This window comes from Mchenga conophoros, linkage group LG14, assembly GCF_057382185.1.
Source record: "Mchenga conophoros isolate Kocher_MC1m ecotype Shallow Benthic linkage group LG14, M_conophoros_male_GT1.1, whole genome shotgun sequence".
Lineage (NCBI taxonomy): Eukaryota > Metazoa > Chordata > Actinopteri > Cichliformes > Cichlidae > Mchenga > Mchenga conophoros.
Window position 1 is genome coordinate 8,036,377 of NC_140539.1, and position 27,545 is coordinate 8,063,921.

At 41.7% G+C, this 27,545-nt stretch overlaps 1 protein-coding gene across 6 annotated transcripts; it reads left to right on the plus strand.

The window, feature by feature from the left end:
* On the plus strand, positions 1-27,545 carry pax3b (paired box 3b). 6 transcript variants are annotated; one of them, XM_085245028.1, is made up of 9 exons: positions 1-451; positions 922-1,157; positions 1,317-1,446; positions 1,836-1,979; positions 16,836-17,035; positions 17,715-17,880; positions 18,198-18,415; positions 21,972-22,256; positions 25,803-27,545. In XM_085245028.1, exons 1-9 carry the CDS (start codon positions 367-369, stop codon positions 25,818-25,820), a joined length of 1,482 nt encoding a protein of 493 aa, XP_085101154.1. In that variant the 5' UTR covers positions 1-366; the 3' UTR covers positions 25,821-27,545. The 6 variants fall into 6 exon arrangements, with proteins under 6 accessions (XP_085101154.1, XP_085101152.1, XP_085101155.1 ...); XM_085245026.1 differs by having other exon boundaries at positions 21,972-22,251; XM_085245029.1 differs by having other exon boundaries at positions 18,201-18,415.

A 27,545-nucleotide genomic window follows, 5' to 3' on the forward strand; every position in this document is an offset into this window, starting at 1 on the left:
TCAACAAACAACAACAACATATTTCTCCCGGGCTACACCGCCTTAGCACCCGCGTTTCTCAGAAAACCTCAATACCGGCGATTAAAACCAACAGAATGAGAAACATACTCTTTTAACGACCCCCAAATCACGCTCTGCCTTTTTTCCTCGTCAAATTTGCCTCATCAGAGGCTCGTGGTTGTCCCGGGACGGTGCTTGGCTTTAGCACGAGCACGGCTAACTTTTCTCCGAAGCTACACAGGATAAATTTCGGGGAAAATTCTCACAGTCGACGGGGAAACCTTTGTAACAACGTCCACCTGCCGCTCGGTCGGTGCTAGAGCAGCTGGAGGAGGAGGTTCCTGCAGTCGTTGGGGTGTCGGTGGTATGACTGCGTTGGCGGGGTCAATACCCAGGATGATGCGACCCTCGCTGACCCAGAACTATCCCCGCAGCGGCTTCCCTCTGGAAGGTAAAAGGACGCATTAGTGGCTGAAGATTTTCTGCGTTTGAGAGCTAATTAGCAAAAAGGCACTATTGTTTTTATACAGTCATGTCCCAAAGCTCAGCTCCAAGACAGGAATTAGAGGTTATATACCTATAAAATAGCCCCACATCTCAATTGACAGATATTTAACATTTGTATTAGGTTTTATTAATTATTTTTAACAATGTTTTCACATTTTTGTACTTTTTTGTTCAAATTTATCCTTTAAAAAACTTTAGGCCATTTTAATTTTCATAAATATTTGCCCCACTCCGATAACATAATCAGCTCTATTCTTTGTCAAGTGGAGCATTTGTCGCCTCCCTTTTTTTTTGCTGTTTATAGCCTATATAATTAATGCTATATTATATATTATTTATATATTATTTTTGCGTCTTTGCTAAACTTGCCCTCTCTGTGGTGACCAGTTCTCGTAATATTTTGATTCAATCCAGTGTCTACACCGCTGGGTCAAGGCCGAGTCAACCAGCTCGGAGGAGTTTTCATAAATGGCAGACCTTTGCCCAACCACATCCGCCATAAGATCGTAGAGATGGCCCACCATGGAATCAGGCCGTGTGTCATCTCCCGACAGCTCCGTGTCTCCCACGGCTGCGTGTCCAAAATCCTCTGCCGGTACCAGGAGACCGGCTCCATCAGACCCGGGGCCATCGGAGGCAGCAAACCCAAGGTAGGGACCGGAGTCTCTTTGATCCAAATTCGTGTAAGGGTGTTTGACGTAGATTCATTTTAGTAACCTGTTGATTTTTAGTGATAATAGAGTCATGTGCCTTGTGCCCCAAGGGCCACAACAAGTGAATAAACACAGCGACTTTTCTGACCTTTGAAGCAGGGGACATCGCCGGACGTAGAGAGGAGAATAGAAGAATACAAGCGGGAAAACCCGGGTATGTTTAGCTGGGAGATTCGGGATAAATTACTGAAGGATGGGATTTGTGACCGCAACAACGTTCCGTCAGGTAAAAAATAAAAATAAAAAGTCAGAAAAGAACAGAGTGTGCCTACTAGCTACACTTTTTCAAAAATTTTACTTTATTATTATCAGTTGTTTTTATTTGTATTTTCCCCCAACATTTAATTACTAAATCTACATCCTGATAAAAATATTTTGAATTTGGAAAATAAAACAATAAATAAACGGCAACTTTTCAACTTTTTAAGATTTCTGACAAACCAATTTATTCCAGATTGTTGTTTTTGATACTTTAACTATTAGTTATTCATTTATTCCACTTCTTAAAACAATTCATATCATACATTAATTTTACTTCCAGACTTAAAAATATTTACTGTAATTATTTAATTATTTTTACTAACTGCTTTCCTTTATCTTAACGTACTTTCACAGTGAGCGCCATCAGTCGCATAATGCGGAGTAAGTTTGGGGGAAAAGGCGACGAAGAAGAGGATGAAGATGAAATTGAGAAGAAAGAGTTGGAGGACAACGAGCGGAGGGCCAAACACAGCATTGAAGGCATCTTAGGAGACAGATGTGAGTGAACTCTCCCAGCTGTTATTGTTTTTGTTCTTGCGAAAGAAAATAAGTGAAACGACTTATCTTTTTTCATATCAGTGAGCTCGATTAGAAACATTAGAGCTCAGCAGAATCCCGTTTGATCACATACGGTCTCAGTTTGCTGCAGTCATTTCAAGATGGGAAGTTGCCTATCAGTGTAGTGAAAGTGGAAACACCCGCCTATATTCTGTGTTGTTGTAATTAAAGGGGGCATACGCTATCATGATCTCCACAACAGCCTCCACACCTCCAACCTGTTGAGCTGTGTGTAAAATAACATTGCTTCATTTGGTGGTGAACTGGCCTTGTCTGTGAAGCTGCTGCTTGCTGTAAAGTTGCTGTGTGTGGGTGGAGAAAGTGTGTGCGTGGAGCTTTGTTAGGAATTCTTTATCGACCATATCTCTTCGCTAATGCTTTTCCTATGAGGCCGTACCGTAAATCAAACAGCAGGTGATGGCTCTGTGCGGGAAAAAAGTAAGAATGTGTGTGTGTGTGTGTGTGTGTGTGTGTGTGTGTGTGGTTTAAAAGCAATGTGGGGCTCAATAGCCGCGTTACAGTAACTGCATATTATTATGCACATATTTCAAAAACTCCTGTGTACTTATGGAGCGTCATAAATCCACGCAGCACTTGTAAGAGCAGTGTCTTCATGCAATATAGAAACATAATTGGAGTTATGCAGTAATTTGATCTTTTTTTTAATAATGTAACCAATCGATCTTTATTGGTGCTGCAAAATGCTGTCGACTATAAACATTAAATAAATAAAGAAGAAAAGTAAGCACCTGTTGGAAAAGTCTCACAATCTGCGGAGAAATTCGAGTGTTATGAAAATAATTAATAAATAGATAGTTTTTTTTCTTTTTGAATTTTTTTTTAAAATTGGAAGTTAATTACTTTTATTACTTTTTTTAAGTAGTTGTTAAGTGAATGAAACATGGCATATTCCCCTGCCTGCAGTCACACTCAGACAGAAGCCTAATTGGAGATTAGTGACGTTTGAAGTTTGGGGTATCATTACTTCATAGCTGCATAAGGTCCAGTTAACTACCTCATTTGCAATGTCATCACTTTACCTTTAAGCTGCGTCATTAGAGTGGAAATTCGTTTTATTTGGTACCTTCCCAACTATTACTGCGCATATGCAGCTTCACTCCTAAAAAGGCCTGTAATGTGGTAATGTGCGTGTCAGCCTTTACTCGGTGAAATCACTTTAAACATTTTCTTCCTGGAAAAATTCATTATAATTTTAACTATCGCTCAGAGGGTCGGTTAAATTGAAACGAGGCATATAATTCAGGAGAGAAACACTACGAATGATGGATGTCCGCTCCATTTATCCCCATCTTTCTATGGAACTGGCGGCATTATAACGAAACCTTTATTTACCGGCTGCTTTCATAATCAAGCTATTACTATCTATCAGCCGTTTGGCACCAAATGCTAGAATGCGTTGCTTATTACAAAAGTACGACAGTTTCCATTGCCTTTCCTACCACTTATTAAATCAGTTTAAGCCGCCAAATGTCAACATTTAACCCACTGTTTCCCTCTAAGCACTCGCTCGCTGTCTGCGTCGGGGGAGGACAGATAAAGGTCTCTGGTTTGAGGAGACAAAATGTCCCCCAGATGAGTTGATCAAACATTTGTTCAACGGTTTCCATCTCCTCACAAAGGCACGCCTCGCGCGCACAACGGGACGCTCAGGGATGAACTTGGGAGACAAAGGCGTGAGAGTCTATTTGGGGCTCACGCTTGGGCTGCACGAGGACAAAAGGCCAGCTTGGAAACAGCTTTGGCCGGCGCAAAAGAAGTAGAAGGCAACCTGCTTATAATTCAGCCCGAGAAAGAAAAAAAATGTGGGGGGAGAGAGGAGAGCTTCTGCACAGAAAAGCCCAACGACGCACATTATGAGGCCGCAATGAAGGATGAATTATTCAGGGAGCGCTCCGGCGCGGTTTAGAGGGCCCGTTCACCGAGAGAAAATGGCCGTTTTCACCTACAAAATGTTTCCTTTTGGGGTCGGCTAAAAGGAGCCGGCTGCCATTCAGAATGACAATTAAGGCCTCTGAAATCCGCTCACGTATCGCCCGAAGTTGCGCGCTCGCTCCCAGAACCCGCGCGCGCACGCTGCCGCTCGCGTGTGCGCTGAAAGTGTACATTAAACATTTACAGTCGGTTAGCCACTTTGAAAGTAAGCTAACAAGTGGCACGCAGCAAGATGGAGCTAGTAAACCCGTAAACCAAAATAAAAGCGCATTAAAAATGAAGACGTAAAGATGCTTAGTTACAATTTTTGTGTTTAAATTATTTCTTTAAACTTTTGTTTCTTTTGGTCTGACTACAGTAAACTTTGAAGAAGTTTCTTGCTGTGTGCAACCCCATGCGCTTAAAGCAACATTGTCCCATTAAGCAGTATTTGATGAAGCGTAATCACCGCGTTTGTCATAATGTTCAGAATGTAATTGGTCAACAGTACAAAGTGGCCTTCTCCTCCTCGACGCATGAATTCCGTGTCCAGCCTGTAATACGCCATCCATTATCGATTCTTTGAGGAGTGCCGGCCTTGCCCCCTCGAACATCAATAATGTCTTCTAAATGATGTCGATATTGTGCTATGTCACATTTAATGATGGAGGGAGTGTATTAAAGAGTGTTTGCGGTGAATGGGGACCAATGTTCTCCCCGGAGAACCCCGATCTGGCCCGGAGCGCAGCTTCACAATGGTGCACCCCCCGGCCACCCGTCCTGCGCTGCGCACAGCTCCGAAAACCCTCCGCACCCCACTCCCCACCGCCCCCACCTCCTCTTCTACCCCCACTTGCTCCCCAAATCTCTTCAAGCAGATTAAATCGACCCTTTTATTTCATCTCACTTTCATCTGGAGAGCAACACCGCCCCTCTCCCTCTGTTTCCTACTCCTCTCTGTCTCTGTCCCTCAGCCCGCGGCGCTGAGCTCGTTTCATATCTGAGCCGCATCCTCCGGAGCGCACAAAGGAAAGTCAGTCCACTCTCTAAAGTTTTCTAATCAAGCTCTGTATTAACCGTTTGTGGGGTGATTGTGTATGGATTTATTGCAATTTCAAGCCTGATTTTAAAAGTTCCCATTTGTAAATGTCGCGGCTGCCCAGCTGTTTAAACTGGAGCAGCACATAGTGTCTTCGATCTCAGTGAACTGACATAAAGCGGTGGCAATAACACCATCACTGCCAACCGCGTTTTGTCCTTTAAAAAAAACCCCATGTTTCAACAAAAAGTCACATTTGTTGAAAAAGGTAGCTTTATTGCGTTAATCCCCTATTGGTAGTCATAGTCACAATGAAGGATTTAGACCTAATTTTAAAAGGTGAAATATATAAGCAGCCTGGTTCTAAACTAATTATATAAGGGCTTAAACACTAAGGTAAACATTTTCTTCCAAATTCCCATGCAACAAGGAAATTGAAACTAAAAGAAAGGTTCCCCGAAATCATAATGCCTCTTCTCTTTCAGAATAAATACATCCTTGATAGTAAAGTTGGCCATGCAGACCTGTCACTGGGCTGCACCAACCTCTCAGCCTCATAGTTATTAACCCTGGAGACAAAGTTAATGATTAAAACAGTCACAGTGCCCCCACCTCCTCCCTCCCCTGCTGCACATTTTCACAGTATATCTTTTGGAGTCCATACTTAGTTAGGTGAAATTAGCCAGATAATACAGTGGAGCCTTGTTGAGGGCCAATACATTTCCATTTAGGCTGGCCGTGTGTGCGCATACACAACATGCATGCATACACACACACATTCCACTCTGCAATGCAAACAGTCAAAGGGATAACTTTATTTGGTGAAAGGGGATCCTGGAAAGGGCTAATTGAATAAGCCCGGGATCTTTGAAAAACCCCTACCATGGTGAGCGCAGTCATCATGTCATAATTAGGTTTATTGAGGCGCATTCCTTCAATCTGCCTCCATTCTGCCGGCCTCATTGTATCCGTGGCCTGGGCCAATGGCCGAGGGACAAAAGAGAACCGTGAGCAGACAATACATGAAAGAGCCATAAAGATTTAGCTGGCTTTGTCACAGAAACGGAGCAGGACTTTGTTTGTGTAAATAATGCGGGTGAAGGAGGGACTCGGGGTTTCTCTGCCACTTGGGGTGAAGATGGCGTGCTGCAAATGTGATACATGGGCAGACCCTGGACCAATGCCATGACTGGAGAAAACAACAGATCGAGGGGGAAGGAGTGAAGGAAAAAAGTGAAGGAGCTGAAGGGGAGGCAGAGGATGGGTCGAGAGGACATAAGCCTAAGGCTTTAGCTCAGGCAGACTTTTAACTTGAACTTTTGTATATAAACTATAGTTATTATCTAAAGATTATTTAAACTATCTATTTCAGTTCATGCCTATGCACGTCAGAACACTTAAGGCAGTGGGTGTGTGCTACCTTACGTAATAGACTAATTTCTTTCTTATTTCTGGCTGTTACAAAAAGGGTCAAACAACAAGCCAGTCAGTCTGTAAACATACCTCAGATTCTCTCTTTTTAGCTTCACCGATGTGAGCGTCTGATGCTTTCCTCTATTTTGTTTAACTGTATATTAAACATATTTGTGTGTCTGGGTATAGATACAAATAAGACAGATGTGACCTTGGATTTTTCTAAAATTTGTAACGCACATGTTCTGATATTTCACAGACCAAAGTCATTAATCATAACTGCGAAATAATCAGTAAATGAAATTGTAGTTGTGAAATGTTAAAAACAAATAAAGACTTCAATTATAAAAAAAAGTAAATGAAATTGTAATTAAAGTAACTGCCCTAATAACTTACCAGTTGCTGTTTTGTCATCAGATCTGACAAACACAGAACCAATAAGATCTCGATAGATCCTGTAGCTATTAGCTGTTAGTGGCCTGAGCCAAGTGTCTGGTGAAGAGGGCTCTGTCTGTCCACTGAAAGAATGAATGTGTCACTCAGTGAGTCCCTGGGCACGAGGGCAAAGGGGGGCACGAGGGCCAAGTGGTCGAGCACCAAATCACTCTCTTCTGCCCCGGGGCTCTCTCTGTCTCTCTTCTCCTCTCTTCTCCTTGCCCCGTACTCCTCCCTCTCTCGTGAGTTTTTTCTAATAAGCCCATGCATGATGACTATCCAAGCATGAAAACATAGTTATCTGCAAATGAATGGCCGCTCTATGCTTCATTAAAGCCTCTTTTTCCTTTCACACTCTTATTGTGACACTCTGATATCAATTCAAAGGGCAATTAATGAATGCACACCAACTTTGAAGTCAGGGTGATTTCTTAAAAGGGCGGGGCTTTTGAGTGTGTGCGCATGTATGTGTATAAGGGGGAAGGGGCAGTGGTGTGTGATGGGGTTTATTTGGGGTATTCCCCCTTCAAGACCCGCGGTAGCGCCCCAGCCTTCACCCGTGATGGACTAGCCACATTGAGCTGAGAGTGAGCAAGCCCCAAAGACGATTTGAAGGGAGTGAAAGAGTGAAAAGGCCCAGCGAAGGTCAAGTAGAATGGCTCGCCTTAGAATAAGGCCCCTCTTTATCTGCTGCAAGTATGCACTATAGGCACAACAGCTGGGGGGGTGAAAGGGGTAGAGAGGTTGTTTTTTAATGTGCATGAGTGTGTTAGTGTGCATCTCTGAGAAAATAAGGAGGAATGTGAGTGCATGTCTGTCCCTCTCATATATATATCTGTCTGTTTGGGAGATTGGATGTTTTTTAATGTGTGTGAGTCTGTGCATGTGCGCGTTATGGGGTTAAGGGTTGAGTGTCAAAGATGGCAGAGGCCAGTATATGCTGCTGATGGAGGGACAGGCAGCTGTCAATCACCTGACTGATGAAGCTTGACTTCTTCTTCACAGCTTTGTTAACTAATTAGCCCATGAGCTTTTGTGTTTGTGTTGGAAAAGAGGCTTTAAAATTGTGTTAAGGCTGCGGTCGTGCCCTGTGGGAATATGTTTTAGGAAAACTCTTAAACTTGAACAACTCGACACAGAATCGTTGAACAGATTTATCAGTATTGTCCCGTATACGCCCTGTGGCCTGCTTCGGGCCTGTCAGGGATTTAGTTTCATCACTTTGTATCTTTGAATCTTTGCCTGTTCAAAGAGTATGAGGAAGGCTTTAAAAACTTCAGTTATTTATGTAGAATCAAGATTTTGTTATTTTCCTGATTCAAATGGGTTAAAAATTAACTGCGTTTTCATTTTAAACATTAATATCAGTGTAGAATTTCATAATCAGTATTTTCCTAAAAAGCTATTTTGACTATAGAATTCTGTGTTTATGATAACTTCTAAATTCTTGGGATATAGCCAAAGAAAAAACACATTTTTGCTCTGCATCAAATGCCAATATTATTTCAGAAAATCAACTTAATTGAGAAAAAACTTTTTAACTCTTTTTTCTTTTTGTTTAGCTCTTCATGACACTATTCAGGGTTTCTGGAAGCAAAGTTGTTAGACTCGGCAGTGGTAACCAGCATGAGAGACATAATTTATTTAACACTCTATCTTATTCATCTTATTTACCCTCTATCACACACATTGCTAACTGTGTGGTGGCTCAGATAGGGCAGCGGGGCTGTGTCAGGCTTAGAGGGAGACAGAGAGATAAAAGAGGTTTTATTTGTCCTTTCCAGCACGAAGAGAAGATGTGTAAATACATTTACTTAACCCTTGTTCACGTACAGCCGTGAATGAATTAGCCTACCTTAATTAGTGGACAGTGATGTCAGCTAAACAGGTCAAACAGAAGTCATAACATTTACCTGGGTCTTTATTCCTGTTGTTGTTTATGTGAGAGACAATAGTTTAATAAGGTACACTAGCTAACTGAACGGCTGTAACTTTTTCTTAATTATAAAATTGTAAAACACTGGCAGACACTCTTTGAGCACAAATTCGACGGTAAGACATCATCTAACAAGGCCGATACTGGCCAGTACTGGTTTTAAATATGCAAATATCAGTGCATTTCTACAGACCGTTGTAGAACGTGTTGATTTCCAGCACAAGTTGCATTTGAGCAACATTTATGATGAAAAGAAATTAACCATATATAAGCTGTCTGAGTGAATGTACCACTGTGTAGAACCTGATTACAGGTATGTCCTTGTTCATACAGGGATTCACTGCCAAACCCAGAGTTCCTCTGTAATATTTACTATCTGAGGTAAAAAGTTGGAAACTCATGTCCACGTTCTCCCATAAAAAATGAATCAGTGCACAATTATGCAGCCTGTTGCTTCTAATCCATAATCTCACTAGATTTTATTATTCATGTTTTTTATACTTGAATTAAAATACAAAAACAACAGTAACACATGTCCATGGATTGTTTCTTTGCCTAATTTCTGTAGAAGAAAAATAGTTCTTGTGGTCTGCTTGTGCAGCGATGAAGATACTTCCTTGTCAGCAAAACAAAATTAATAAAAAAAAATTGCATATGGCTGTGAGGCCAGCTTACGTCCCCATTGACTGGAGCTGAGAGACATTTTCAAAAGTTAAAAGACAGAGAAGGAACTGCAGGGTCAGCGGGCTGTGGAGGGTCGCTCCCCCCTAACGTTACACAGGAAACGGGGTTAGAAACACATTTAGCCATAAATGACAGGTAGCCACTTCCTGATCCCCCCCTTGACATCCACAACAGCTCCCGTAAGTGTTGACTGACAGCATCTCCCTTTATTCCATTTTTCTGCACATAACAAGGCAGTGATTGATGACTGTTTGTCCTCGTGTGCCATTTATCTGTATATTCACATTTTAGCCAACACACACACACACACACACACACACACACACACACACACACACACACACACACACACACACACACACAGCTCTGGCTCATTTACAGGGCATCTGTGAAGGTTGAAACCTCCTCTTAGCAAGTCAAGTGAGATCATTCTCCTGCCACCCCTCCCTCTTGACTACCCGCATACAAAAAATACACACATGCACACATGCACAGTTTTTCTCAACCCATCAGAAAGAGTCGCAGATGGGTCCATAAGCTGTCAGTAAAGCCATTATCCATCCCAGCATCTGCCTGCCTTGACTTCTATATACTGTTTAATGCAGTCGGCCAGTCACTTAGTCCCCCTGCCGCTGAATAGGAGCAGCATGGTCGGCCCGCCCAAATAAATGCTGCGTTTGTCTCCTCTGCCTTTTGTTTTGTGGGTTTTTTTTTTTTTTGGTGAGGGTGATGGGTGGGGGGTGCAATGTGTCAGAAGCTCAATTTACCCTCACTGTTAACCAAAGCCCCAGAAGAGCTATTGGGATGTCCAAAGAGGGGTGTAAATAGCCCACATATGGTCAGTCAATTCCCCCAAGTCCCAAAATCCACATTGGACACATCCCCATCAGCTCCTTCTCTCTCCGTCTCTCACGCACACAGGCGTGTATGCTCAGTGTGTACTGTGTGATGTCTCTGTGGACATATTTAAGCCTTTGTGTCCCCATCTGACTATCCCCCCTCCCTCCTAGAAATCCAGCAATGCTGAAGTCTTTCCAGTAGTGTGTTTCAGCTAAATCCCTCTCTTCTCCTCCTTTTTCTCCTCTTCTCTGGGATGGCGTTGCACGATGGGAGCCATTTTGGGGGGTTTTTTCCTTCTTTTTTTGGCTCTGAAAAAGTTGTTTTGGCCCGGAGTGCTGTGCCCCGTGTGCCTCTCAGGGCTTCAGTTTGGTTAAATTAAACAGTTTTCTTTTCTCCTCTAACCCCTTCCCACCCACACTCCCTCCCACTCCAACTGCTCCTCTCTTATTTTGCGGCTTAATGCTCCCCAGCTCCCAGACAAGCTCGCAGAGGCTACTTTTCCAGGCCTTCTACTGCTCAGATAATTTTACCCTTTTAAGGCTCGTATTTTCTCAGATTTTGATGAACTGACAAGAGCTGGGACCGCATGCCTGTAGCCTTTAAGCCGAGGTGGAGCAAAAGTATACAGCGAGAAGTCAAGTGTTTACAGGGGCTATAAATACTGCATTTCAAGATATAGCATATGCATATGTACAGGGAGTGATATGAGAGTTAGAGTGGATAATTTGATTGGCTAAGGCTATTTGACGGTGCCAAAGCGATATGATCAGATCTTAGGGATAGCGAGGCGATGACGGCAAATGGGGCACTCCAAAACCACAGGTTTACAAGGTTGGAAAAGATCCGGGAAGCAGGGGAAAGGTTTCTCACCATCTAACCTTTCCTTGCTTCCTCCGTGAATAGGAAAGGTAGGGTACACTATGTACTGATGTTGCTCCGGTATTTTATTTTGTAATTACAAAGATCATGGTGGACTTGATCGGCTCTTTTAAGCCATGTGAGAAGGGCGAGTAATACTGGACACTGAATTAGGGACGCCTCAGGGCTGACAAGCTTGATTAACGTAGCTTTAAAAGCTTAGAATGAGGAGCGTACATGTGTGTGTGTGTGTGTGTGTGTGTATGTGTGTGTTTAAGAGCTCTTTAACCGAGCTGCAGGGTGTAGAGAGCTTTAGTGGTGGTTGGGTGACTGGCATCGTTCTTGGCACAGCTCTGCCTACAACAACACATGAACTGCCATCACCTGCCACTTTAATTTGCATGACATTACATTTTTAGCATTTAAGGGATGTGTTTGATTTCAGATCGTAAAAAGTGCCAAGAAATACATTTTAAATTTGAGATTTTTTCTTTCTTTTATGACGAACACGTCTCTCACAGTCAGCCTTTATCACCTAGGTGTTGTGGGTTTTATGACAATTATAGAATTGGTATATTTAACATGAAGTATACCTTAAGTAAAAAACAAAAAATGCAGGAATTCAAATCTGCTTTTGGAAACCGTTTTAATTATTTGAAAGGCAAACTAAAAGATAATGTAATACTGACTTCTGATTCTTTAAATTATTGTTGTAAATATATATTTACATGCAAAACATTTGTAATAATTGATTGCCACAAAGACTTTATTTCTAGACACAAAAGTCGATTTGCACTAACCATCCCAAATAACAGTATAAAAGGCACTGACTGTCGTTCATTAAATTTATAACGTTAATGCAAATTTTATTGCTAACAAAACGTAGCAAAGTTTACAAACTGTAGTAATTATGTCATTGTCAGATGTCATTAGTGTGTGAAAAAAATTTGCTTTATGAATTTTATCACAGATGATACGCATCAAGAACAATTACATTCTGATGACATCGGCAAACATAACATTTTAGATACACTATGCCTATAACCAAATGTTGTAGTTTTGTTATAAAGGATTTATTACTGGTCAGTGAGCCCGTCCTCTTTCCCTGTGCATCTAATACTACCTGATGGTGTTTTAATGGGACCAGTCTTAGGCTTAAATCCTCATATGTAAGTGCAGCAGGAAACCTTGGTGTCATATTTTAATATGATGAGTGTCCTGGTAATTTTTTAGCCTGCAGAGTTAATGTTTGGAATGGGCTTTTTAACACCCCAACCTGACCAAAATGATTAAATACATAAATAAATAACAGTTACAATGACAGCAGAGCGGCCATAACTGACATTTTACTGTAAATAGATATCTAATGTTTAATGTTTGTTTACAAAAAAAATCTGTTTTAACTTGACAATAACCATCCAGACAATGCAAACCATTTATTTACCAGTCAGAAAACATTTATACATATAATGTTATTGTGAAAGAAACAGCAATCAACTAAAGTTTAAGTTCACAATGACAATATGCCACGAGTGTCTTCTCCCAAATGTGTTCACATTGTTGTTTTTCACCACTAACATTCACAGTAAACTCAGTTTAAAGTCTTTTCCAAAGACATGTCATAAACAAACCTCACACAGTTGATTTCCATCTTAAGAGAGAGGCTCCATTTTGATTTCAAATGACATCTGACAACCAGCTGCACTGTTGCTTAAAACAAAGGAGACCTGTGGGAAGAGACAGAAGAGGTTTGGATCTTTTAGAACACATAAAAATAAAATCTGGGGAAATTGTTCGAAAGGGCACACCGTATTAAAAGACAAAACTGTGGATGTACTTTGCGTCTACCAACAACAACCAAGCAAACACAGATGCCCAGACAGACTATCCCCATGGGTACATTTACAAGCACAGCAACAGCCCCTGTTGCCTCCACTTCCCTTCTCACCCCCTCAGGTGCTCTTACAGTTCCCTCTGGAAGAAGGGGTGTTCTTTGGGGGGTGGGGGGGTTAGAATGCCCCCGGCTATACCCCCATCTATCCCACCCCAACCCCTCCAGCCCTCTGAGAAGCCTTTTCATGCCCCTCCCCAGCCCTTTCCAAGCTCCCCCGTGGGGCAGGTGACAGCCCTCCACTGTGAAGGGCTGAGGGAGCCATGACGGATTCCACAGATGGAGCGTGGAAATTGCCGGCAAAGACCTCAACTCTGTGGAGCAACAAAGAGCCCGAGAGTCAGAGGGAGAAATATGGGTGGAAAAGACAGAGAGAGAGAGAGAGATGGGAGACAAAGAGAGGGTGCGAGAGAGGGTGAGAAGGAGGGAGAGCGACTGAGAGAGAAGAGGGAGGAGAAGGTGGTGCTTGTTTAAGGAGGTCCGAAAAAGTGTGTGTTACGCTGCTGTGAAAAATGCTCAAGTCTGATGTTTTCTCAGCACTTTTTTTCACCTGTCACTACATGGTGCTGCTATTGTTTTGTTGCACTGACCAACACAGTTATCTCGTTGGATCTTAAGATCAACTGATACTACAATCCAACGAATCGAAATGAAACGAGCCAGCTTTGGTCCTCTCTGCAGGATTGTATCTCGACTAGATTCCCGAGACTTAAGAGGTGCCACACTGTCGCTTCTTTTGAAAAGTTCTTGAAACCCCGGTAGCGCTCATAACCGATAGGTAATTCCAAAGTGATTAAGGATTTTCCCGGGCTGCCTCAGCTTTCCCAAAACCCAAATCCCTGTGAAATGCCGAGGAACGTGCATGCTGGGGTGGAGTGGGGGAGGTGGTGGTGTTGGGGGCATTCCTTGTGGCCCTCCTCCACGCAAGAACTGGAGGGGGGAGGCTAAAAGAAGGCCTCGTCTCTTGTTTTTCAGCCGTCCTGTCCAAAAAAACTCCAAAGTGCCACATACCCCACACCCCGAATTCCTTCCTCGCCATCTGAAGCACAAAGTCCTCTAGTCATATAAAAAAGTTGGCCCTCAAATCCAGAGAGGTTTCGCCTCCAAAACTGTGACGAGCAAATGTAAGAAGTTCCAAAAACGGCTGTTATCTGAAACCACAGTTGCCGCAGTTTCGAACGATCGTGTCTTTGAGAAGTGCTGCAGTCTTTTTACGATGGCGAATTTCTAAACTCACAGGCAGACTGAAGAAGAGCTGGAAATCATAGAGAACAAAATTGCAGAAATATTCAGCAGCAGCTTAAGGCAATGTCTCCATTTCGCTTGCTGCCTCTTTGAAAATATTTTACTTATTGCCTCCCTCATGCTTGAATGTTTCTTTACCAATTTGCTCCTAATGCATGTTAAGTTGACTCCCACTGCTATTGGTGTTGTGAAGAGAAAATCGCCAAAGGGGGGCAGAGAGGATCAGTTTCACATGAGGGGCCCTGAGCTATTTGGATTCTCTTGTATTTTATTGTTGCTTCTGAGGGGGGAACTAATACAGTGTTGCACACAAAACTTCCCCTGTGCTGAGGGGGAATTAATTAAGTGTAACACAAAAAGTGGGCGCTTTGGCCTTGGTGAACTTAGAAGGGAGCCAATGAAGTGTTTGAAGTAAGTGTGTTAAAAAAACCCCAAACTGCTGGCTTATAGAGCGCAGCTCACAATGGAATTAATACTAATCTGAGACAGTGAGGAAAAGTAAAAACACACAAAAGCTGTCAAGACACATGATATCACCAGGCTCAGTCAGCCTGAAGATCACAGTGGGTGAAAAAGCAAAAATTTGCGTACATTTTTAGAAATAAAATTGTGTAACATATTAAGCAGGAATGGCAAACAGTTCAGTGATAAGAGCTTCTCTAATGGGAGGATTTGCAGTTCATAAGGTTTAATGTTTGTTTTCGATCAACAGTGCTGGGCAGGATTACTTAAAAAAAACCAAACAACTAAAAACACCTGTTGAATTCAATGATTTTGTTAAAAAGTATTGAGGAAAGTAACCCTTTGCATTCAGTTTTGTCCAAAGAACGTGTACCCTGTAGTCGATTTACCTCTGAGTTTATTGATTTGATCTAATTCCATAGTGAGTTAATTTTGGTAGCGTCTCCTCGATCCCAGAATGAGAGCTTTAGCTAAAAGCTACCTGTTGTATTTCCAGGACTCTGCTTCTCTGCTAAAGAATATGAAGTAGAGCTAATTAGCAACTAACAATATTATTATCACAAAGTAATCTGAATACTTTGACAGTGTGACGCCCATCTTCTCTGCTCTCTTACTGGCTGACCTGACTGACACAACTGTATGATTGGATACATTTAACTAGTTTCCAGCTGCGGACCAAGCAGTCAGATGAAGACAGAAATACTTCCACACAGTCTATAGTCTTTTTGCCACAACAAAAATAACAAGGAAACGTGATAGTATATTTAAAGTAAATGATTAATTTTGAAAAAGTTCTCCAACATGTTTAGTCAAGGAGTAACTTTATTTATAAAAGAATTATCTGGTCCCATTTTTCACAGGTTGGCATGTTGACTTAATAAGACACCTGCTACTACAGTGAGTAAAACTGATGTTAGATTTATCGTGCTTCATTTCCAACTGCATTAACTTCGATAGATTGTGACTCACACGGTCATTGTTATATATGCTCACTCTTCTCTTTTCATTCATAAAATTGTTACTTTTGACCGATGAAAACTGGATTCTCTAAATGTTTCTCATCCATTTTGACTTTGTAGTCATGAAGCTTTTACTGAAAAAAATCTGGGGATGCTTTTGCAATAATACATTTCAAACAGGCAGATTATTCATTGAATGAGTCAGTGAGTAATCTATCTGTTGTTCAGTGAATTACGTCACACAACCAGGCATGATACACATTCACATTTTCCTCCCAATATCAGTGTTATAAGTGCTATATCCAGCCCTGTTCTAATTATAAGTCTTTTTATGGGTTAGTTTTAATCAAATCAACACATGTCATCCAATGTTTTGTCACCATTATAAAATCACACAGCCTAGTTTACAGCAGGCACTTCACTGACTTGTATCTGAGGGACTTGTGGAATTGTAGTTTTGTGCATGTCGACTGACAGGAAAAAGGAGACATTGTTAACAGCAGTTGCTGCATAGCGTCCCTTTGGATCATAAAGCGGCAATCACCTGACTGAAAAGACAGTTTGCCTTTCATCGAGTCAGCTTGCTTCTGGCCATTCAGGCTACTGTCCATACACTCACACCCTCACACACTCGAAGAATGGCCCCTGGATCCAAATTAGCCTTTTGTGTGGCTTTTAGTACACCGGTCCCCCTGTGGTGCTCTGGGAATCATGTCCGATGGGATTATTCCTTAGGCTTGGAATATTCCTTCTGAATGGAGGTCTGTTTGGCTGTTTGTGTGTGTGATTGTGTGGGTGTGTAAAGAAGTTGAACCCCCCCAACACACACACACACACATTTTCTATAAGCAACATAAACAAAGGACAACAGATGGCAAATAAGTGAGCATTTCCCAATCCTGCTGAAGGTGATATCTCTTCCTTATCATAAATAAAGGTTTTTAGACTTTAATCTCAGTTGGTTTGTGCAGCAACAGGAATTCAGGTGTTCACTTTATGTTTTCTAGAGAGACCATAATTCGGCTTTCAATGTGTCATAAGGTAAGACTAATGGACCTGTTCTTAAGGCTGTCTTCTTTTATTTTCTCCTATGTCTGAGCAGCCAGTCACTCAGATGAGGGTTCAGATGTAGAGTCAGAGCCTGATCTGCCGCTGAAAAGGAAGCAGCGGCGCAGTCGGACCACCTTCACTGCAGAGCAACTGGAAGAGCTGGAGCGGGCCTTTGAAAGAACACACTACCCTGACATCTACACCAGAGAGGAGCTCGCTCAGAGGGCCAAGCTCACGGAGGCCAGGGTGCAGGTATGAGCAGGCACATGCGTGCACGGTCAGGATCTACAAAAAAAAAATTCTCTCTCTTTTTCAGCTTTTCAACCCTACAGAACCATGAAAGCCACGACCTAACATTGCCATACATTAAACATCCCTCTGAAACAGACGTAAACTTTGTGGCTTTATACACACTCTAATCATTTAAAGGCAACCTGCTGATCTCTCTTTGCTCCATACAATAGCACAAACTTACCCTTTGCTCCCAGGGGCCCAATCTGTACTTTCCTATTTCTAATGTGAAGTCCAGTAAATTCTCCTCCATGGGCTCCATATGTGAAGTGTAAACACTCCCAGCATGAGCTCCGTCCATATGGGCACAGTATGTCAGCTCAACCAGCCGTGTTATACACGCACACACAGACTTTTTCTCTCACATTGCTTCCCACCTTCGTTTTCAACTTCACACCCTGAAAATGCTTCTCCGTGTATTTGTGAATATGTTTGTGTTTGTACCATTCAAAATATTTGTAATCATCACAACAGCTTGTAAAGGTGTTACATTATTACCTTTATAAGGTAGATTCTACTGTAGTAGATGGGTTGTGTAAGATTGCAGGGCTAAATACCAAACTGCAATCATTAGGGAAGCACACACACACACACACACACACACACACTGACTGAACATCATCATTGTGATGTCTTCTAGGTGTGGTTCAGCAACAGGCGAGCAAGATGGAGGAAGCAAGCTGGAGCCAATCAACTGATGGCATTTAATCACCTCATTCCAGGGGGTTTCCCACCATCAGCCATGTCCAGCATCCAGCCCTACCAGCTCTCTGACAGCAGCTACCCCCCCTCATCCATAGCCCAAGGTATTGTTAAATTTTGAATGCAGTGCTCTTGGTGTTGGGTTGTTCTTTTTCAAATTAATATATAAAAAATGTTGTTTTCCAAAATTCCTATATATTATGTTGGTATTAAAAACATACTTTACATATCTTTTATTCTGGCATTTTTCACGTGGAAGGTTATATTGACAGCATCAGTTTTGCTTTTACTTAAGTAAAAATTCAGTATAGATCTCTGAAGTCTGCCTGGAGGATATGTTATAGTTTTCATTTCACTTTCAGGCATCCAAATCACTTCTCCCAAACAATGTTTACTCTAACTCCATCTTTCCTGCTTCCAGTAGTGTCAGAGCCACCCAGCACGGTGCACCGCCCCCAGCCTCTGCCTCCCTCCTCGGGCCACCAGGCCTCCGGTGGCGGCGGACAAGGAGAAGGAGGCTCTGCTTACTGCCTCGCCTCCGGACGCCACTCCTTCTCAGGCTACTCAGACAGCTTTGTGAGCCCTGGAGCACCAACCAATCCCATGAATGCTTCCATAGGGAATGGGCTCTCTCCACAGGTGAGACACAAGGTAGAAATATTTGGAGGTATGTGTGGTGATTAATTACTGACATTAAACAAGAACTTATATCAAGCAGTGTAAAAAGCACCGACGTTCTTGGATTCCTGATTTTGTTTTTAGAGAATAAGGAACAAACTAATCAGTGAGGTAAGACTGCTTCACTCGTGCTCATTATACTTTATCATATTTAGGGAAAATAAAAACCTTGACTCTTATATTAAATTACACATAGTGACATTTAGTTTGGGATTAAATTAACCCATAAGAACCCACGGTGTCACCGCCCCTTTACACATTGAAAAAAGTTCCTGTTAAAGTTTGAACTTTGACCCTCCATAGTTTTCCTGACAGTAAAAATGGGTCTGCGCTGTCATGGGTTAGTTCAAGGGAAACAGCATAATTAAGAAGGTGCTTCTTCTGACTTGATGTTTTTAGGTTGGGAGATGGAGATCGTGTTACATACTGTATCTGGGGAGAATTAAATCTGAACATGACTTCAAAGAGTTGAACTCAAGTTGAGAAGCATGTGACGTGAGCTTTAAAAGTCTCAACCAAGTCGCAAAAACATAAAAAAGCAGCGTTACTTCTTTCTGATTCCAGTTTGCACCATAGCTTCAAGGCTCTCCGCTCAGTGGCTGATGGGTCACTTGCTGCTGAGGGAGATAAGTGCGAAGACTCAAGAAGCACAGAGGACAAGTGAACGTGTGACAAATGAGAAGTGAAAAGACAATTACAGTCAATTATCGGGCATGAAGTCCCAAGGTCTCTGCATCTAGACAGAGGGCGCAGCAGAGGAGACAGAGGAGTCAGAGAGCCTAACAGGCATAAAATGAGATTTTAGCCTGGTGGAGGCTCAGAGAACAGGCCACAGCAGTGTGAAGATGGAGACACTCGCAAAGATATACACGCAGATTCACATAATTACACACACACACACACGCACACACACACACACACACACACACACACACACACACACACACGGTGTAGATAATTGATCAACTCCATAACATTCAGAGGATCACTTAAGGATTTTGCAACATCTTTTACACAAATATTACATGTCATGGTCAAGTGGCATGTCTAAGTTAACTCTTCAATCTTGTGTTTAGATTGGAGGATTTATTACTGCATTTTTTAGGATTTTCAAATACATCATGCAAGGAACTAAAGCCAATTTATTCGCAAATGACTCACAGTAATTTTGCTAGGAATGCACAAATTATGTAATTCTGGGCTGACACGGACACCAATGTTCAAAATAATCATTTGGCCGTTATTTTATCTTTTAGTTTAGATTATATTTATTATTATTATAATTTCCAGCTCCGTGCCAAGGAAACAAAGACACGTCAACCGTTAAAGAATACTGAACTTTTTAAAACTTTTTAGCTCTTGATTCTAATATATTTTAACATTTAGCCAGAACAAGAAGGATGCGATACAGCAAAGAAATATCAGCCACTGACATCAGTAAATAGATCAGTGCTAATATTTGGCTGATCTCAGCATTGATAGTAAAATGATCTGAATATACGCAGGTAAACTGAGGGAGCATGTGGAAGAGCTTTTAGTTTTGCATACATCACACATACTTTTAGATGTTTAGCCGTTCTCCTGCGTAGATAAGACGTGCACAAAATAAAATACTGTGCACACGTAGACAGCGTGGTCATGTGTGCATGTGCACGCACCGAACCTTAAACTACAGCTGCAAGGAAGCCTTCTCATGATTGCATTCTTAAAATGTTTGCTTCAACATTCTTCCGCGCGAAAGCAAAGGTTCTAATTTTATTTGTATATATTTCGTACGGACGGGAAGGAATGCCCCATCTTAGACATTTCCCCCATCCTGACATTCTTCCCTACTAAACCCTGATTTAGGCCGCTGGCAACGGCAGCGCTCCAAAATAAAACACCCTGGATGGGGCAGCCCCCTAGTGAGGTAGGGAGAAAGGGGAAGGATGGTAGCTAGAAGTTTGGTTAAAACAGCAAAAGCATGAAAGTCATCAGAGTAGAATTCATTCACTCACCGGGCAGGTATTCCTGCTCGTTGTGGTTTGATTTGGCCGTGTTGTCTCCCCGATCTCTGTGTGCTTAAATCGAACTTTTCAAATGCAGGTTAATTCTTTAGGAAAATGTTACCAGGCACAGGAGGAAACACAACTCCCCTCTCAAAATCAACTTGGACTCCTCCACTCACCTCCCCTACTTGGGAAATGATTTAAGCAGGACCATGTGTGTATGTGAATGTAGAATAATATGTCACTTAGAGGACCAGGAGGACGCAGAGTGGTGTACCTGCTTCTGATTAGGACAACTGGAAGAGCCTTGAGGCCTTTGCGTGGTTGAGAAGGAGGTGGGATATGATACATTTAGAGGTAGCAGGTTCAGTTAGAGTTAATTTCATAAGTGATAAGGTCAGTCTATTCCTTATTTATGGTTTACCATGGATTTTGTTAACAAACAGGTAAATTCAAAGAGTGAGCGAAGAGAGTCGTGATATCAGGTCTGTTTTGAAGCCAGTTGAAACACTTCGCCCCGCAGCTCTTTTCCATTCTTTGCTGGCCAAGGACTATTCCCCCCAAATTTGATTATCTGGTCGCTAATAAAGACCAGGTCAAGAGCTAACGGAGATCTGAACCTGGAAATCTATTCGGAGGGTTTGAACGGAGCTGAGCTCACACAGACCTTTCTTTTGTGTTGTCTTTGTCAGCATATCTCTCTTGGAGATAAGTTGTTATCTTATGCCATGGGTTTTGGAGCAGTGTCAAAAAGGAATTTTAGAATAAGTAGAGCCAAAGATCAGAAACAAATTGCTTAATTCTTCCTTTCTGGTGCTATCTCAGTATGAGACAGGCTCGCTGGCAGCCTTTTGATGTATGCGACAGGGGGATTTCCTTACTTTGGGTTGGTGTTGGTCTTAGTGTCTGTGGTGTTTTGTACTCGAGAAACTACAGATATTTAAGCTGTTATAGTGGTTTATCAGAAACAATAAAAGAAAAAGAAAACATGTCTTCCACCCCTTTGGTAATAGAAAATAGGGGTTAAGGTGCTAATCACTGAAAGTTTGAAAATCACTTTGACATTTTAAAGTTTGCCATGCTGATAACGCATTATGTTCCAATGATTACACCTATCTGAGCAAACCACTGGGAGGTGACACATATATGGTCTTCCGCTTATTACCAAGATGAATAATCTGCCACACTAACATTTCATTATGGCCGCCCCTCCCTGAGCCTGGTTCTGCTGGCGGTTTCTTCCTGTTAAAAGGGAGTTTTTTTCCCCCACTGTCGCCTAAGTGCTTCCTCGTAGGGGGTGATATGATTGTTGGGTTTTTCTCTGTATGTATTATTGTAGGGTCTACCTTCCAATATAAAGTGCCTTGAGATGACTGTTGTTGTGATTTGGCGCTATATAAATAAAATTGAATTGAATTGAATTCAGATCCTACCAACGTTAGAGGCGGTCTCAGTACTCGTATTTAAAAATGAACACATAACTAATCTGATTTTCATTCCTCTCCTCTTCTTTGCATTTTTCTAATCAGGTGATGGGTCTTCTGAACCCAGGCGGTGTGCCGCATCAGCCCCAAAGTGACTACGCCATCTCTCCACTGACAGGCGGCCTCGAGCCGCCGGCCGGCATGGCTGCCAGCTGCAGCCAGCGGATGGATCACATCAAGGGCTTGGAGGGTCTCACCAGCGTTCCCTCCATGTCAGCTCTGCCCTCACTGCCAAGCTCCCAGTCCTACTGCCCCCCATCCTACAGCTCACCGGGCTACACCGTCGACCATGTGGCATCCTACCAGTACAGCCAGTACGGACAAAGTAAGGTCAATAAACTTCACCTTTTTTATTCCTACCTTTTAGTTAATAATGCATTAAAATGCCATTATTTAGACATGGTTCCTGTTTTTGCAGTTTTTTTTAATGCAATTGCGTAAAAAAAAAAGATAACAATAACACAAAGACAGACACACTTATGTGTTATGGAAAAAGTATTCAGTCTTGACTCTATTACAAGTAAAAAGCCTGTATTTCCAAAACCCTGATTGTGAGCACCGGTGCAGCAGTCTTTTCTTCCCTGCTTAATTGTCTAATAAAGGCGTAAAAGTAAGCAGTATTTTAAGATTATAGATGCATACATTGACAGATCAGACTTTAAATACTTTGTAAAATCTTAGAAATTAGTTGTATTTTATAAAGTGATTTTGTGTTTCGTGTGTACAGCATTAAAACATGCAGAGTCAGAAAAGTATGAATAAATAAATACAGAGGAATGAAAAATACAGTATCCTGCAGTAAAATATGGTGTATTTTCATGTCTATGCTTTTCTTAGGACTTTGAGATCATGTAACTAAAGAACAACAAAAACCACAGAGTTGTGTTTATTTTGAATCTAGCGTATGGCTTTCAGTAACTCTCCAGTTTTCTTGTCCAAACTGCTGACTGGTTTTATTGTGGCCTTTTACTTACATATGAAAACATTTGAGCCAAATCAGGCGTTACAGTGTATGATTATGGAGCACGCTGGTAGTTCAGTGGTCTCAGGTCTACCCTGTAACCACAGATTGGTTCCTTTCCTTCCACAAATGGAAAAAAAACGCTCTTGTACATACAGGACACAGGTAGCTGTAGCACTGCTTGTTAACATTTTGCGGGTCCAGTTATGCAGTTTCAAGTGTTGGGGTTAATTGTGCAGATCTGATTCCATCTAAGAGGAGATTGGGCCGGTGCTGAGACTGAACTCTGCGGTGAAGTACACTGCAGAGTCAGCTTGCATCAGGGTAAAGGACAGCAGCAGCGGAGCCCTCCTCAGACTGTTAGTCCTCAGAGAATACCTGGAGTGAGGGTCTTTTCACTTCGCATTACTGTTACCTGAAGGGTTAAAATCAACTTCAAACACATCTCCCTCTAACTTTGGAAGGCAACATCGTTTTCCGTCACAGCGTGATTACAGCGGCCGCCGTTTCCAATTTTGCTCCACAGGGGGTTGACCAATCAGATTCATCCATTGACCTTGTGGCAACCTCAATACAACTGGGTCCTTCAAAGAGCATGGCAACGGTCCAACAAGTCTGACTCTGTGTAGCTCTGTGGGGCGGCGGGTATCAAATGAATATCTAACTTAATATCCGATAGCAGCAAATGTCTAATGAAATATCTCGGTCTGATATCTTAAAGCGGACAGAATAAAGAATTAGTGCGACACACATGATGAACCGCTAACATGTAGCTCTGTGCGCTTACATACACACAGACCTCCAAATGCAACCCCCCCCCCCACACACACACACGCACCTCGGCAGCGATACAAGGCTGAGCAGTCCATCTTGATGTGATTAATCAGTGTGACTGGATAGCCGGTGTGTGGTTGGGTTTGGATCTGCAGAGGAAAGGTCCTTTCTGGGGGTGGACGGATCCTAATAGCCTCTGGCAGGGCGGCGATTAGAAACAGGTGCTAGGACTGAGGTCAGCTGGGGAAGCAGTGTTGAACAGTGCTGCTCCAAGTTCCAGAGCAGTATGAAAAAACTGGTCCACACACTGTTGCACATTTTGACAACACGTTAGCTCTCACTGGACCGCCTCACGGAAATTACAGCGGTAATCCATGAAGCACTTGTTTGGTTTTATTTATGTAATGTCTCTGTTTCTAAGCAGACATTTCTGTGGTGCTTTTTGCAAAGGTCACCTGTCATTTTCTTTACCTGTTAGGCTGTGGTGCCAGTTACAGCTCACTTTGGGAAAAAATGGACACATCTCACATAAAACATCTCTTCCTGTGTATTAGGAAAGGCCTCCAATCAGAATTAGTCTGAAAACTGTTCCATAACAAACAAGTCACGGAGACCCAGGGCGCTCATCGACCCATAAAAACGTCTTTGTTTGTTGAACCGATGACATTTCTCAAAAATCTTCAGAGCTACTGTTTTCTGTGCTCTGTTCATTAAGTCTTATTTCCATTATATCTTTCATATGTAATCGGCCCTCAAAAACAAAGCCAGTTTGTTCCTTAGCGTTTGGTTTTTAACATACATACTCGGTTATAGAGGAGCCTATACACACAGGTGCTAATCAATGACAAAAATTAATGATAAAATTCTATTATAACAAAAAGCTGCGGCCAATTAGACATTTTTGATTTTCATATAGATACATATAATGCTGAAATACTGGTATTGCAACATAGCTACCTGATTCCGCTGGCGGCACATATCAGTGTTTTCAATGAAACTTGCAGCGGCTCTAAATAGCCTCTCCAAACAATTCGACTTATCAGAATCACTACTTTATAATTCTCTGTGGGCACGCTCGTCCGATGAGTGAGTGTGAGTGAATGGCAAGGACAGTTGACAGGCTTACAGAAGAAAAGAAAAAACTACTAAAAAGATCAGAACACTGGAAAAATAATCTGAGAGCTAATAAATGGACCATTTGGTTTATGTATGTATACAAAATTAAAGACATTAAAGTGACAATTCTAAGGCCTTTTTTATAGTTTCTAAGATATTGGGATATATATTTAATAAGTCTTGTAGTGTATTGAGTATTACAACGTCTCTGTGTCACATTGATAACCACATATTGTAACATTATTGCGAGGTGCTCTGGGATTCTCTGCCCTGTTTGTACATCACACTCAATAAATAAGTGCAACACAAATAAAAAAAAATTCTGCTAATTACAAAATGTCGTTTCTGGGAGTCGGAAGAAGAATTTAAACCAGCATGCTATTATTATTATTATTATTATTATTATTATTATTATTATTATTATTATTATAATTATATTATTATTCGCCTCTGTCAGTGCGCCCCAGGGCGGCTGTGGCTACAATGTAGCTTGCCATCACCAGTGTGTGAATGGGTGCGTGAATGGGTGGATGACTGAATGTGTAAAGTGCTTTGGGGTCCTTAGGGATTAGAAAAGCGCTATACAAATACAGGCCATTTATTATTATTATTATTATTATTATTATTATTATTATTATTATTATTATTAATAATAATAATAATAATAATAATAATAATAATAATAATAATAATAATATTGGTGCTTAAATACATGATCTACATGTAAATTCTTCCATTAAATTTCACTTTAATAATTAGTTTATAGTTTAGTTTCCCTCTGCACATACCTACACTTCTCACATCTCTCTGCGCTGACCCAACACCACAAACCACTGTTGTCACATGCGATGCTAACAACAGCCATATGTTGGCAGAACTGGACGTAAAAACACATGCCCAAAATTTATTGCAGCCATATATCTCTTTTATTGTATTTCCACTTCATTTGTTTTTTTAAATTCACTTTTTCCAGGTAATAATTCAACAACTGTTTCATCCTTTGTTTCTTTTCTTTTCTTTTACAGGTACCCTTCCTTATCTGAGGCCTGAAATCACCTGATGAGCAGCTTCAAGATTCACTGAAGGCCCCACAAGAGTGTGCGTGTGTGTGTGTGTGTGTGTGTGTGTGTGTGTGTGTGTGTGTGTGTGTGTGTGTGTGTGTGTGTGTGTGCGTGTGTGTGTGTGTGTGTGAGGGAGAGAGAGAGAGTGTACGTAGTGACAGAAATATTTGAATATCTGGACCAAATTTGTTTTACCATTTACTGTCTACTACAGGATGTTACTTAATTCTCTTTGGAGGATGAATGGACAAAAAAACAAAAAGAAGGGACCACAAGAAAGAATACGGGAGCAAAAACTCTTTATGAACCACAAACATTGCTATTTTAGATGAACGGCGGAGCCTCCAGTGCTCGCTGAGTTCGGACCATTTGCTGTGTTACGAGGATGAAGTTGTACGGCCAGCTCTGCCTGTAAAGACAGAGAACCTCGACCTATCATCACAGACTACCATGTTTACGTATCTGCACCACATGAGCGCCTAGAAGATTCCCAAATTAATCCTTAAATTGTATGGGGGAAGAAAATGGCTTTGTTGATTTTGTTGCATTTATTTGACATCTCAGCATCCCACACATGGAAAGAAATTCCAGAGAGAAGGAAAACAAACTCGAACTAACGAATCCGTGGGTTTTTATTGTGTCAGAAAGTCTAATGTACACCACAGCTGTACGGCAGAGAAAGTTAATTCAAACATTCCTCCCGTCTCCCTCCCCCTCTGCCTTCTCTCCCTCCTTTCTGTCTCATTGATGTCTCAGACGGTGAGGCCTTTTGTCGTTTTAAAGAGAAACTTTAAAGAGGTCAAAGGGTGACTTTAAGGAAAGTGACAGATGAGAGCGCAGTAGAAGAGGGTGGCAGAGAAGTGGCTTTAAAAAAAGGCGTGCGGAACGGGAGGGGGGACGACAAGCTAGATCGATCACAGTGTTAAAAAAAAACCTCTAAAGATCTTCTCCTGGCAAGAAAAATCCAGCGGGTCACAAGTCACGACCAGGAGACACTTGAGAAAGCAAGAAAGCAAAAGAGTTTAGACTAAAGACAGCCACTCTCCCAGCTGACCAGAAGTGCAATATCACATAACTTAGAGTCAACCTCAGCATTAAAACAATAAGAAAATCAAATGTGCCTCTTGAAGTCATTCTCTGGATCGAGTTTGGGACTCTGCAAAGGAGCAACACATGTGCCTTTGAAGGCTTTCGGGTCCAAAACAAATAGGAAACACTGCTAATATAGCTAAAAGAGCACTCTGAGGGGACCACATTTGTTAGGGCTTCAGGGCCTTGAAAGGACTGAGTGAAGGGAAAGCCAGTATATAGAGCAAACGAAGGAATGACAAAGCCAAAATTGTATTTTTTTATTACTTTGTGTTGTTTGAAACGTTTTTTTTTTAAACTTCCGTCTTACAAAAGCAGGAAATGCTGATTAGTTTTCCGATGCATTCCAGACATATTTATTGTCACGAGCGTCCTGTGTGTCAGCAACGTCATTAAAAAAAAAGCAAAAGAACTAAAATCCTTTATCCGTGAAATTGTGAATAGCAGAGTGTCGTCACGAGCACTCCTGCTTTGTCCTTCTGTCTATATTAGAATGAAGCAGTCCTTTCATTCATTTGATATATTTTTTTTGTATTATTTGACAAAGCGATATGACATAATGTCATGTGTACGAGCGCATTATCACTCCTATTTATAATGAAATAAAACTTCCAAAAA

Coding starts and splice junctions, on each gene's coding strand:
- pax3b (XM_085245026.1), top strand. CDS start 367: ATGACTGCGTTGGCGGGGTCAATACCCAGGATGATGCGACCCTCGCTG. Junction 1,158..1,316: donor TCGGAGGCAGCAAACCCAAG/GTAGGGACCGGA, acceptor TGACCTTTGAAG/CAGGGGACATCGCCGGACGT. Junction 22,252..25,802: donor GTACAGCCAGTACGGACAAA/GTAAGGTCAATA, acceptor TTTCTTTTACAG/GTACCCTTCCTTATCTGAGG.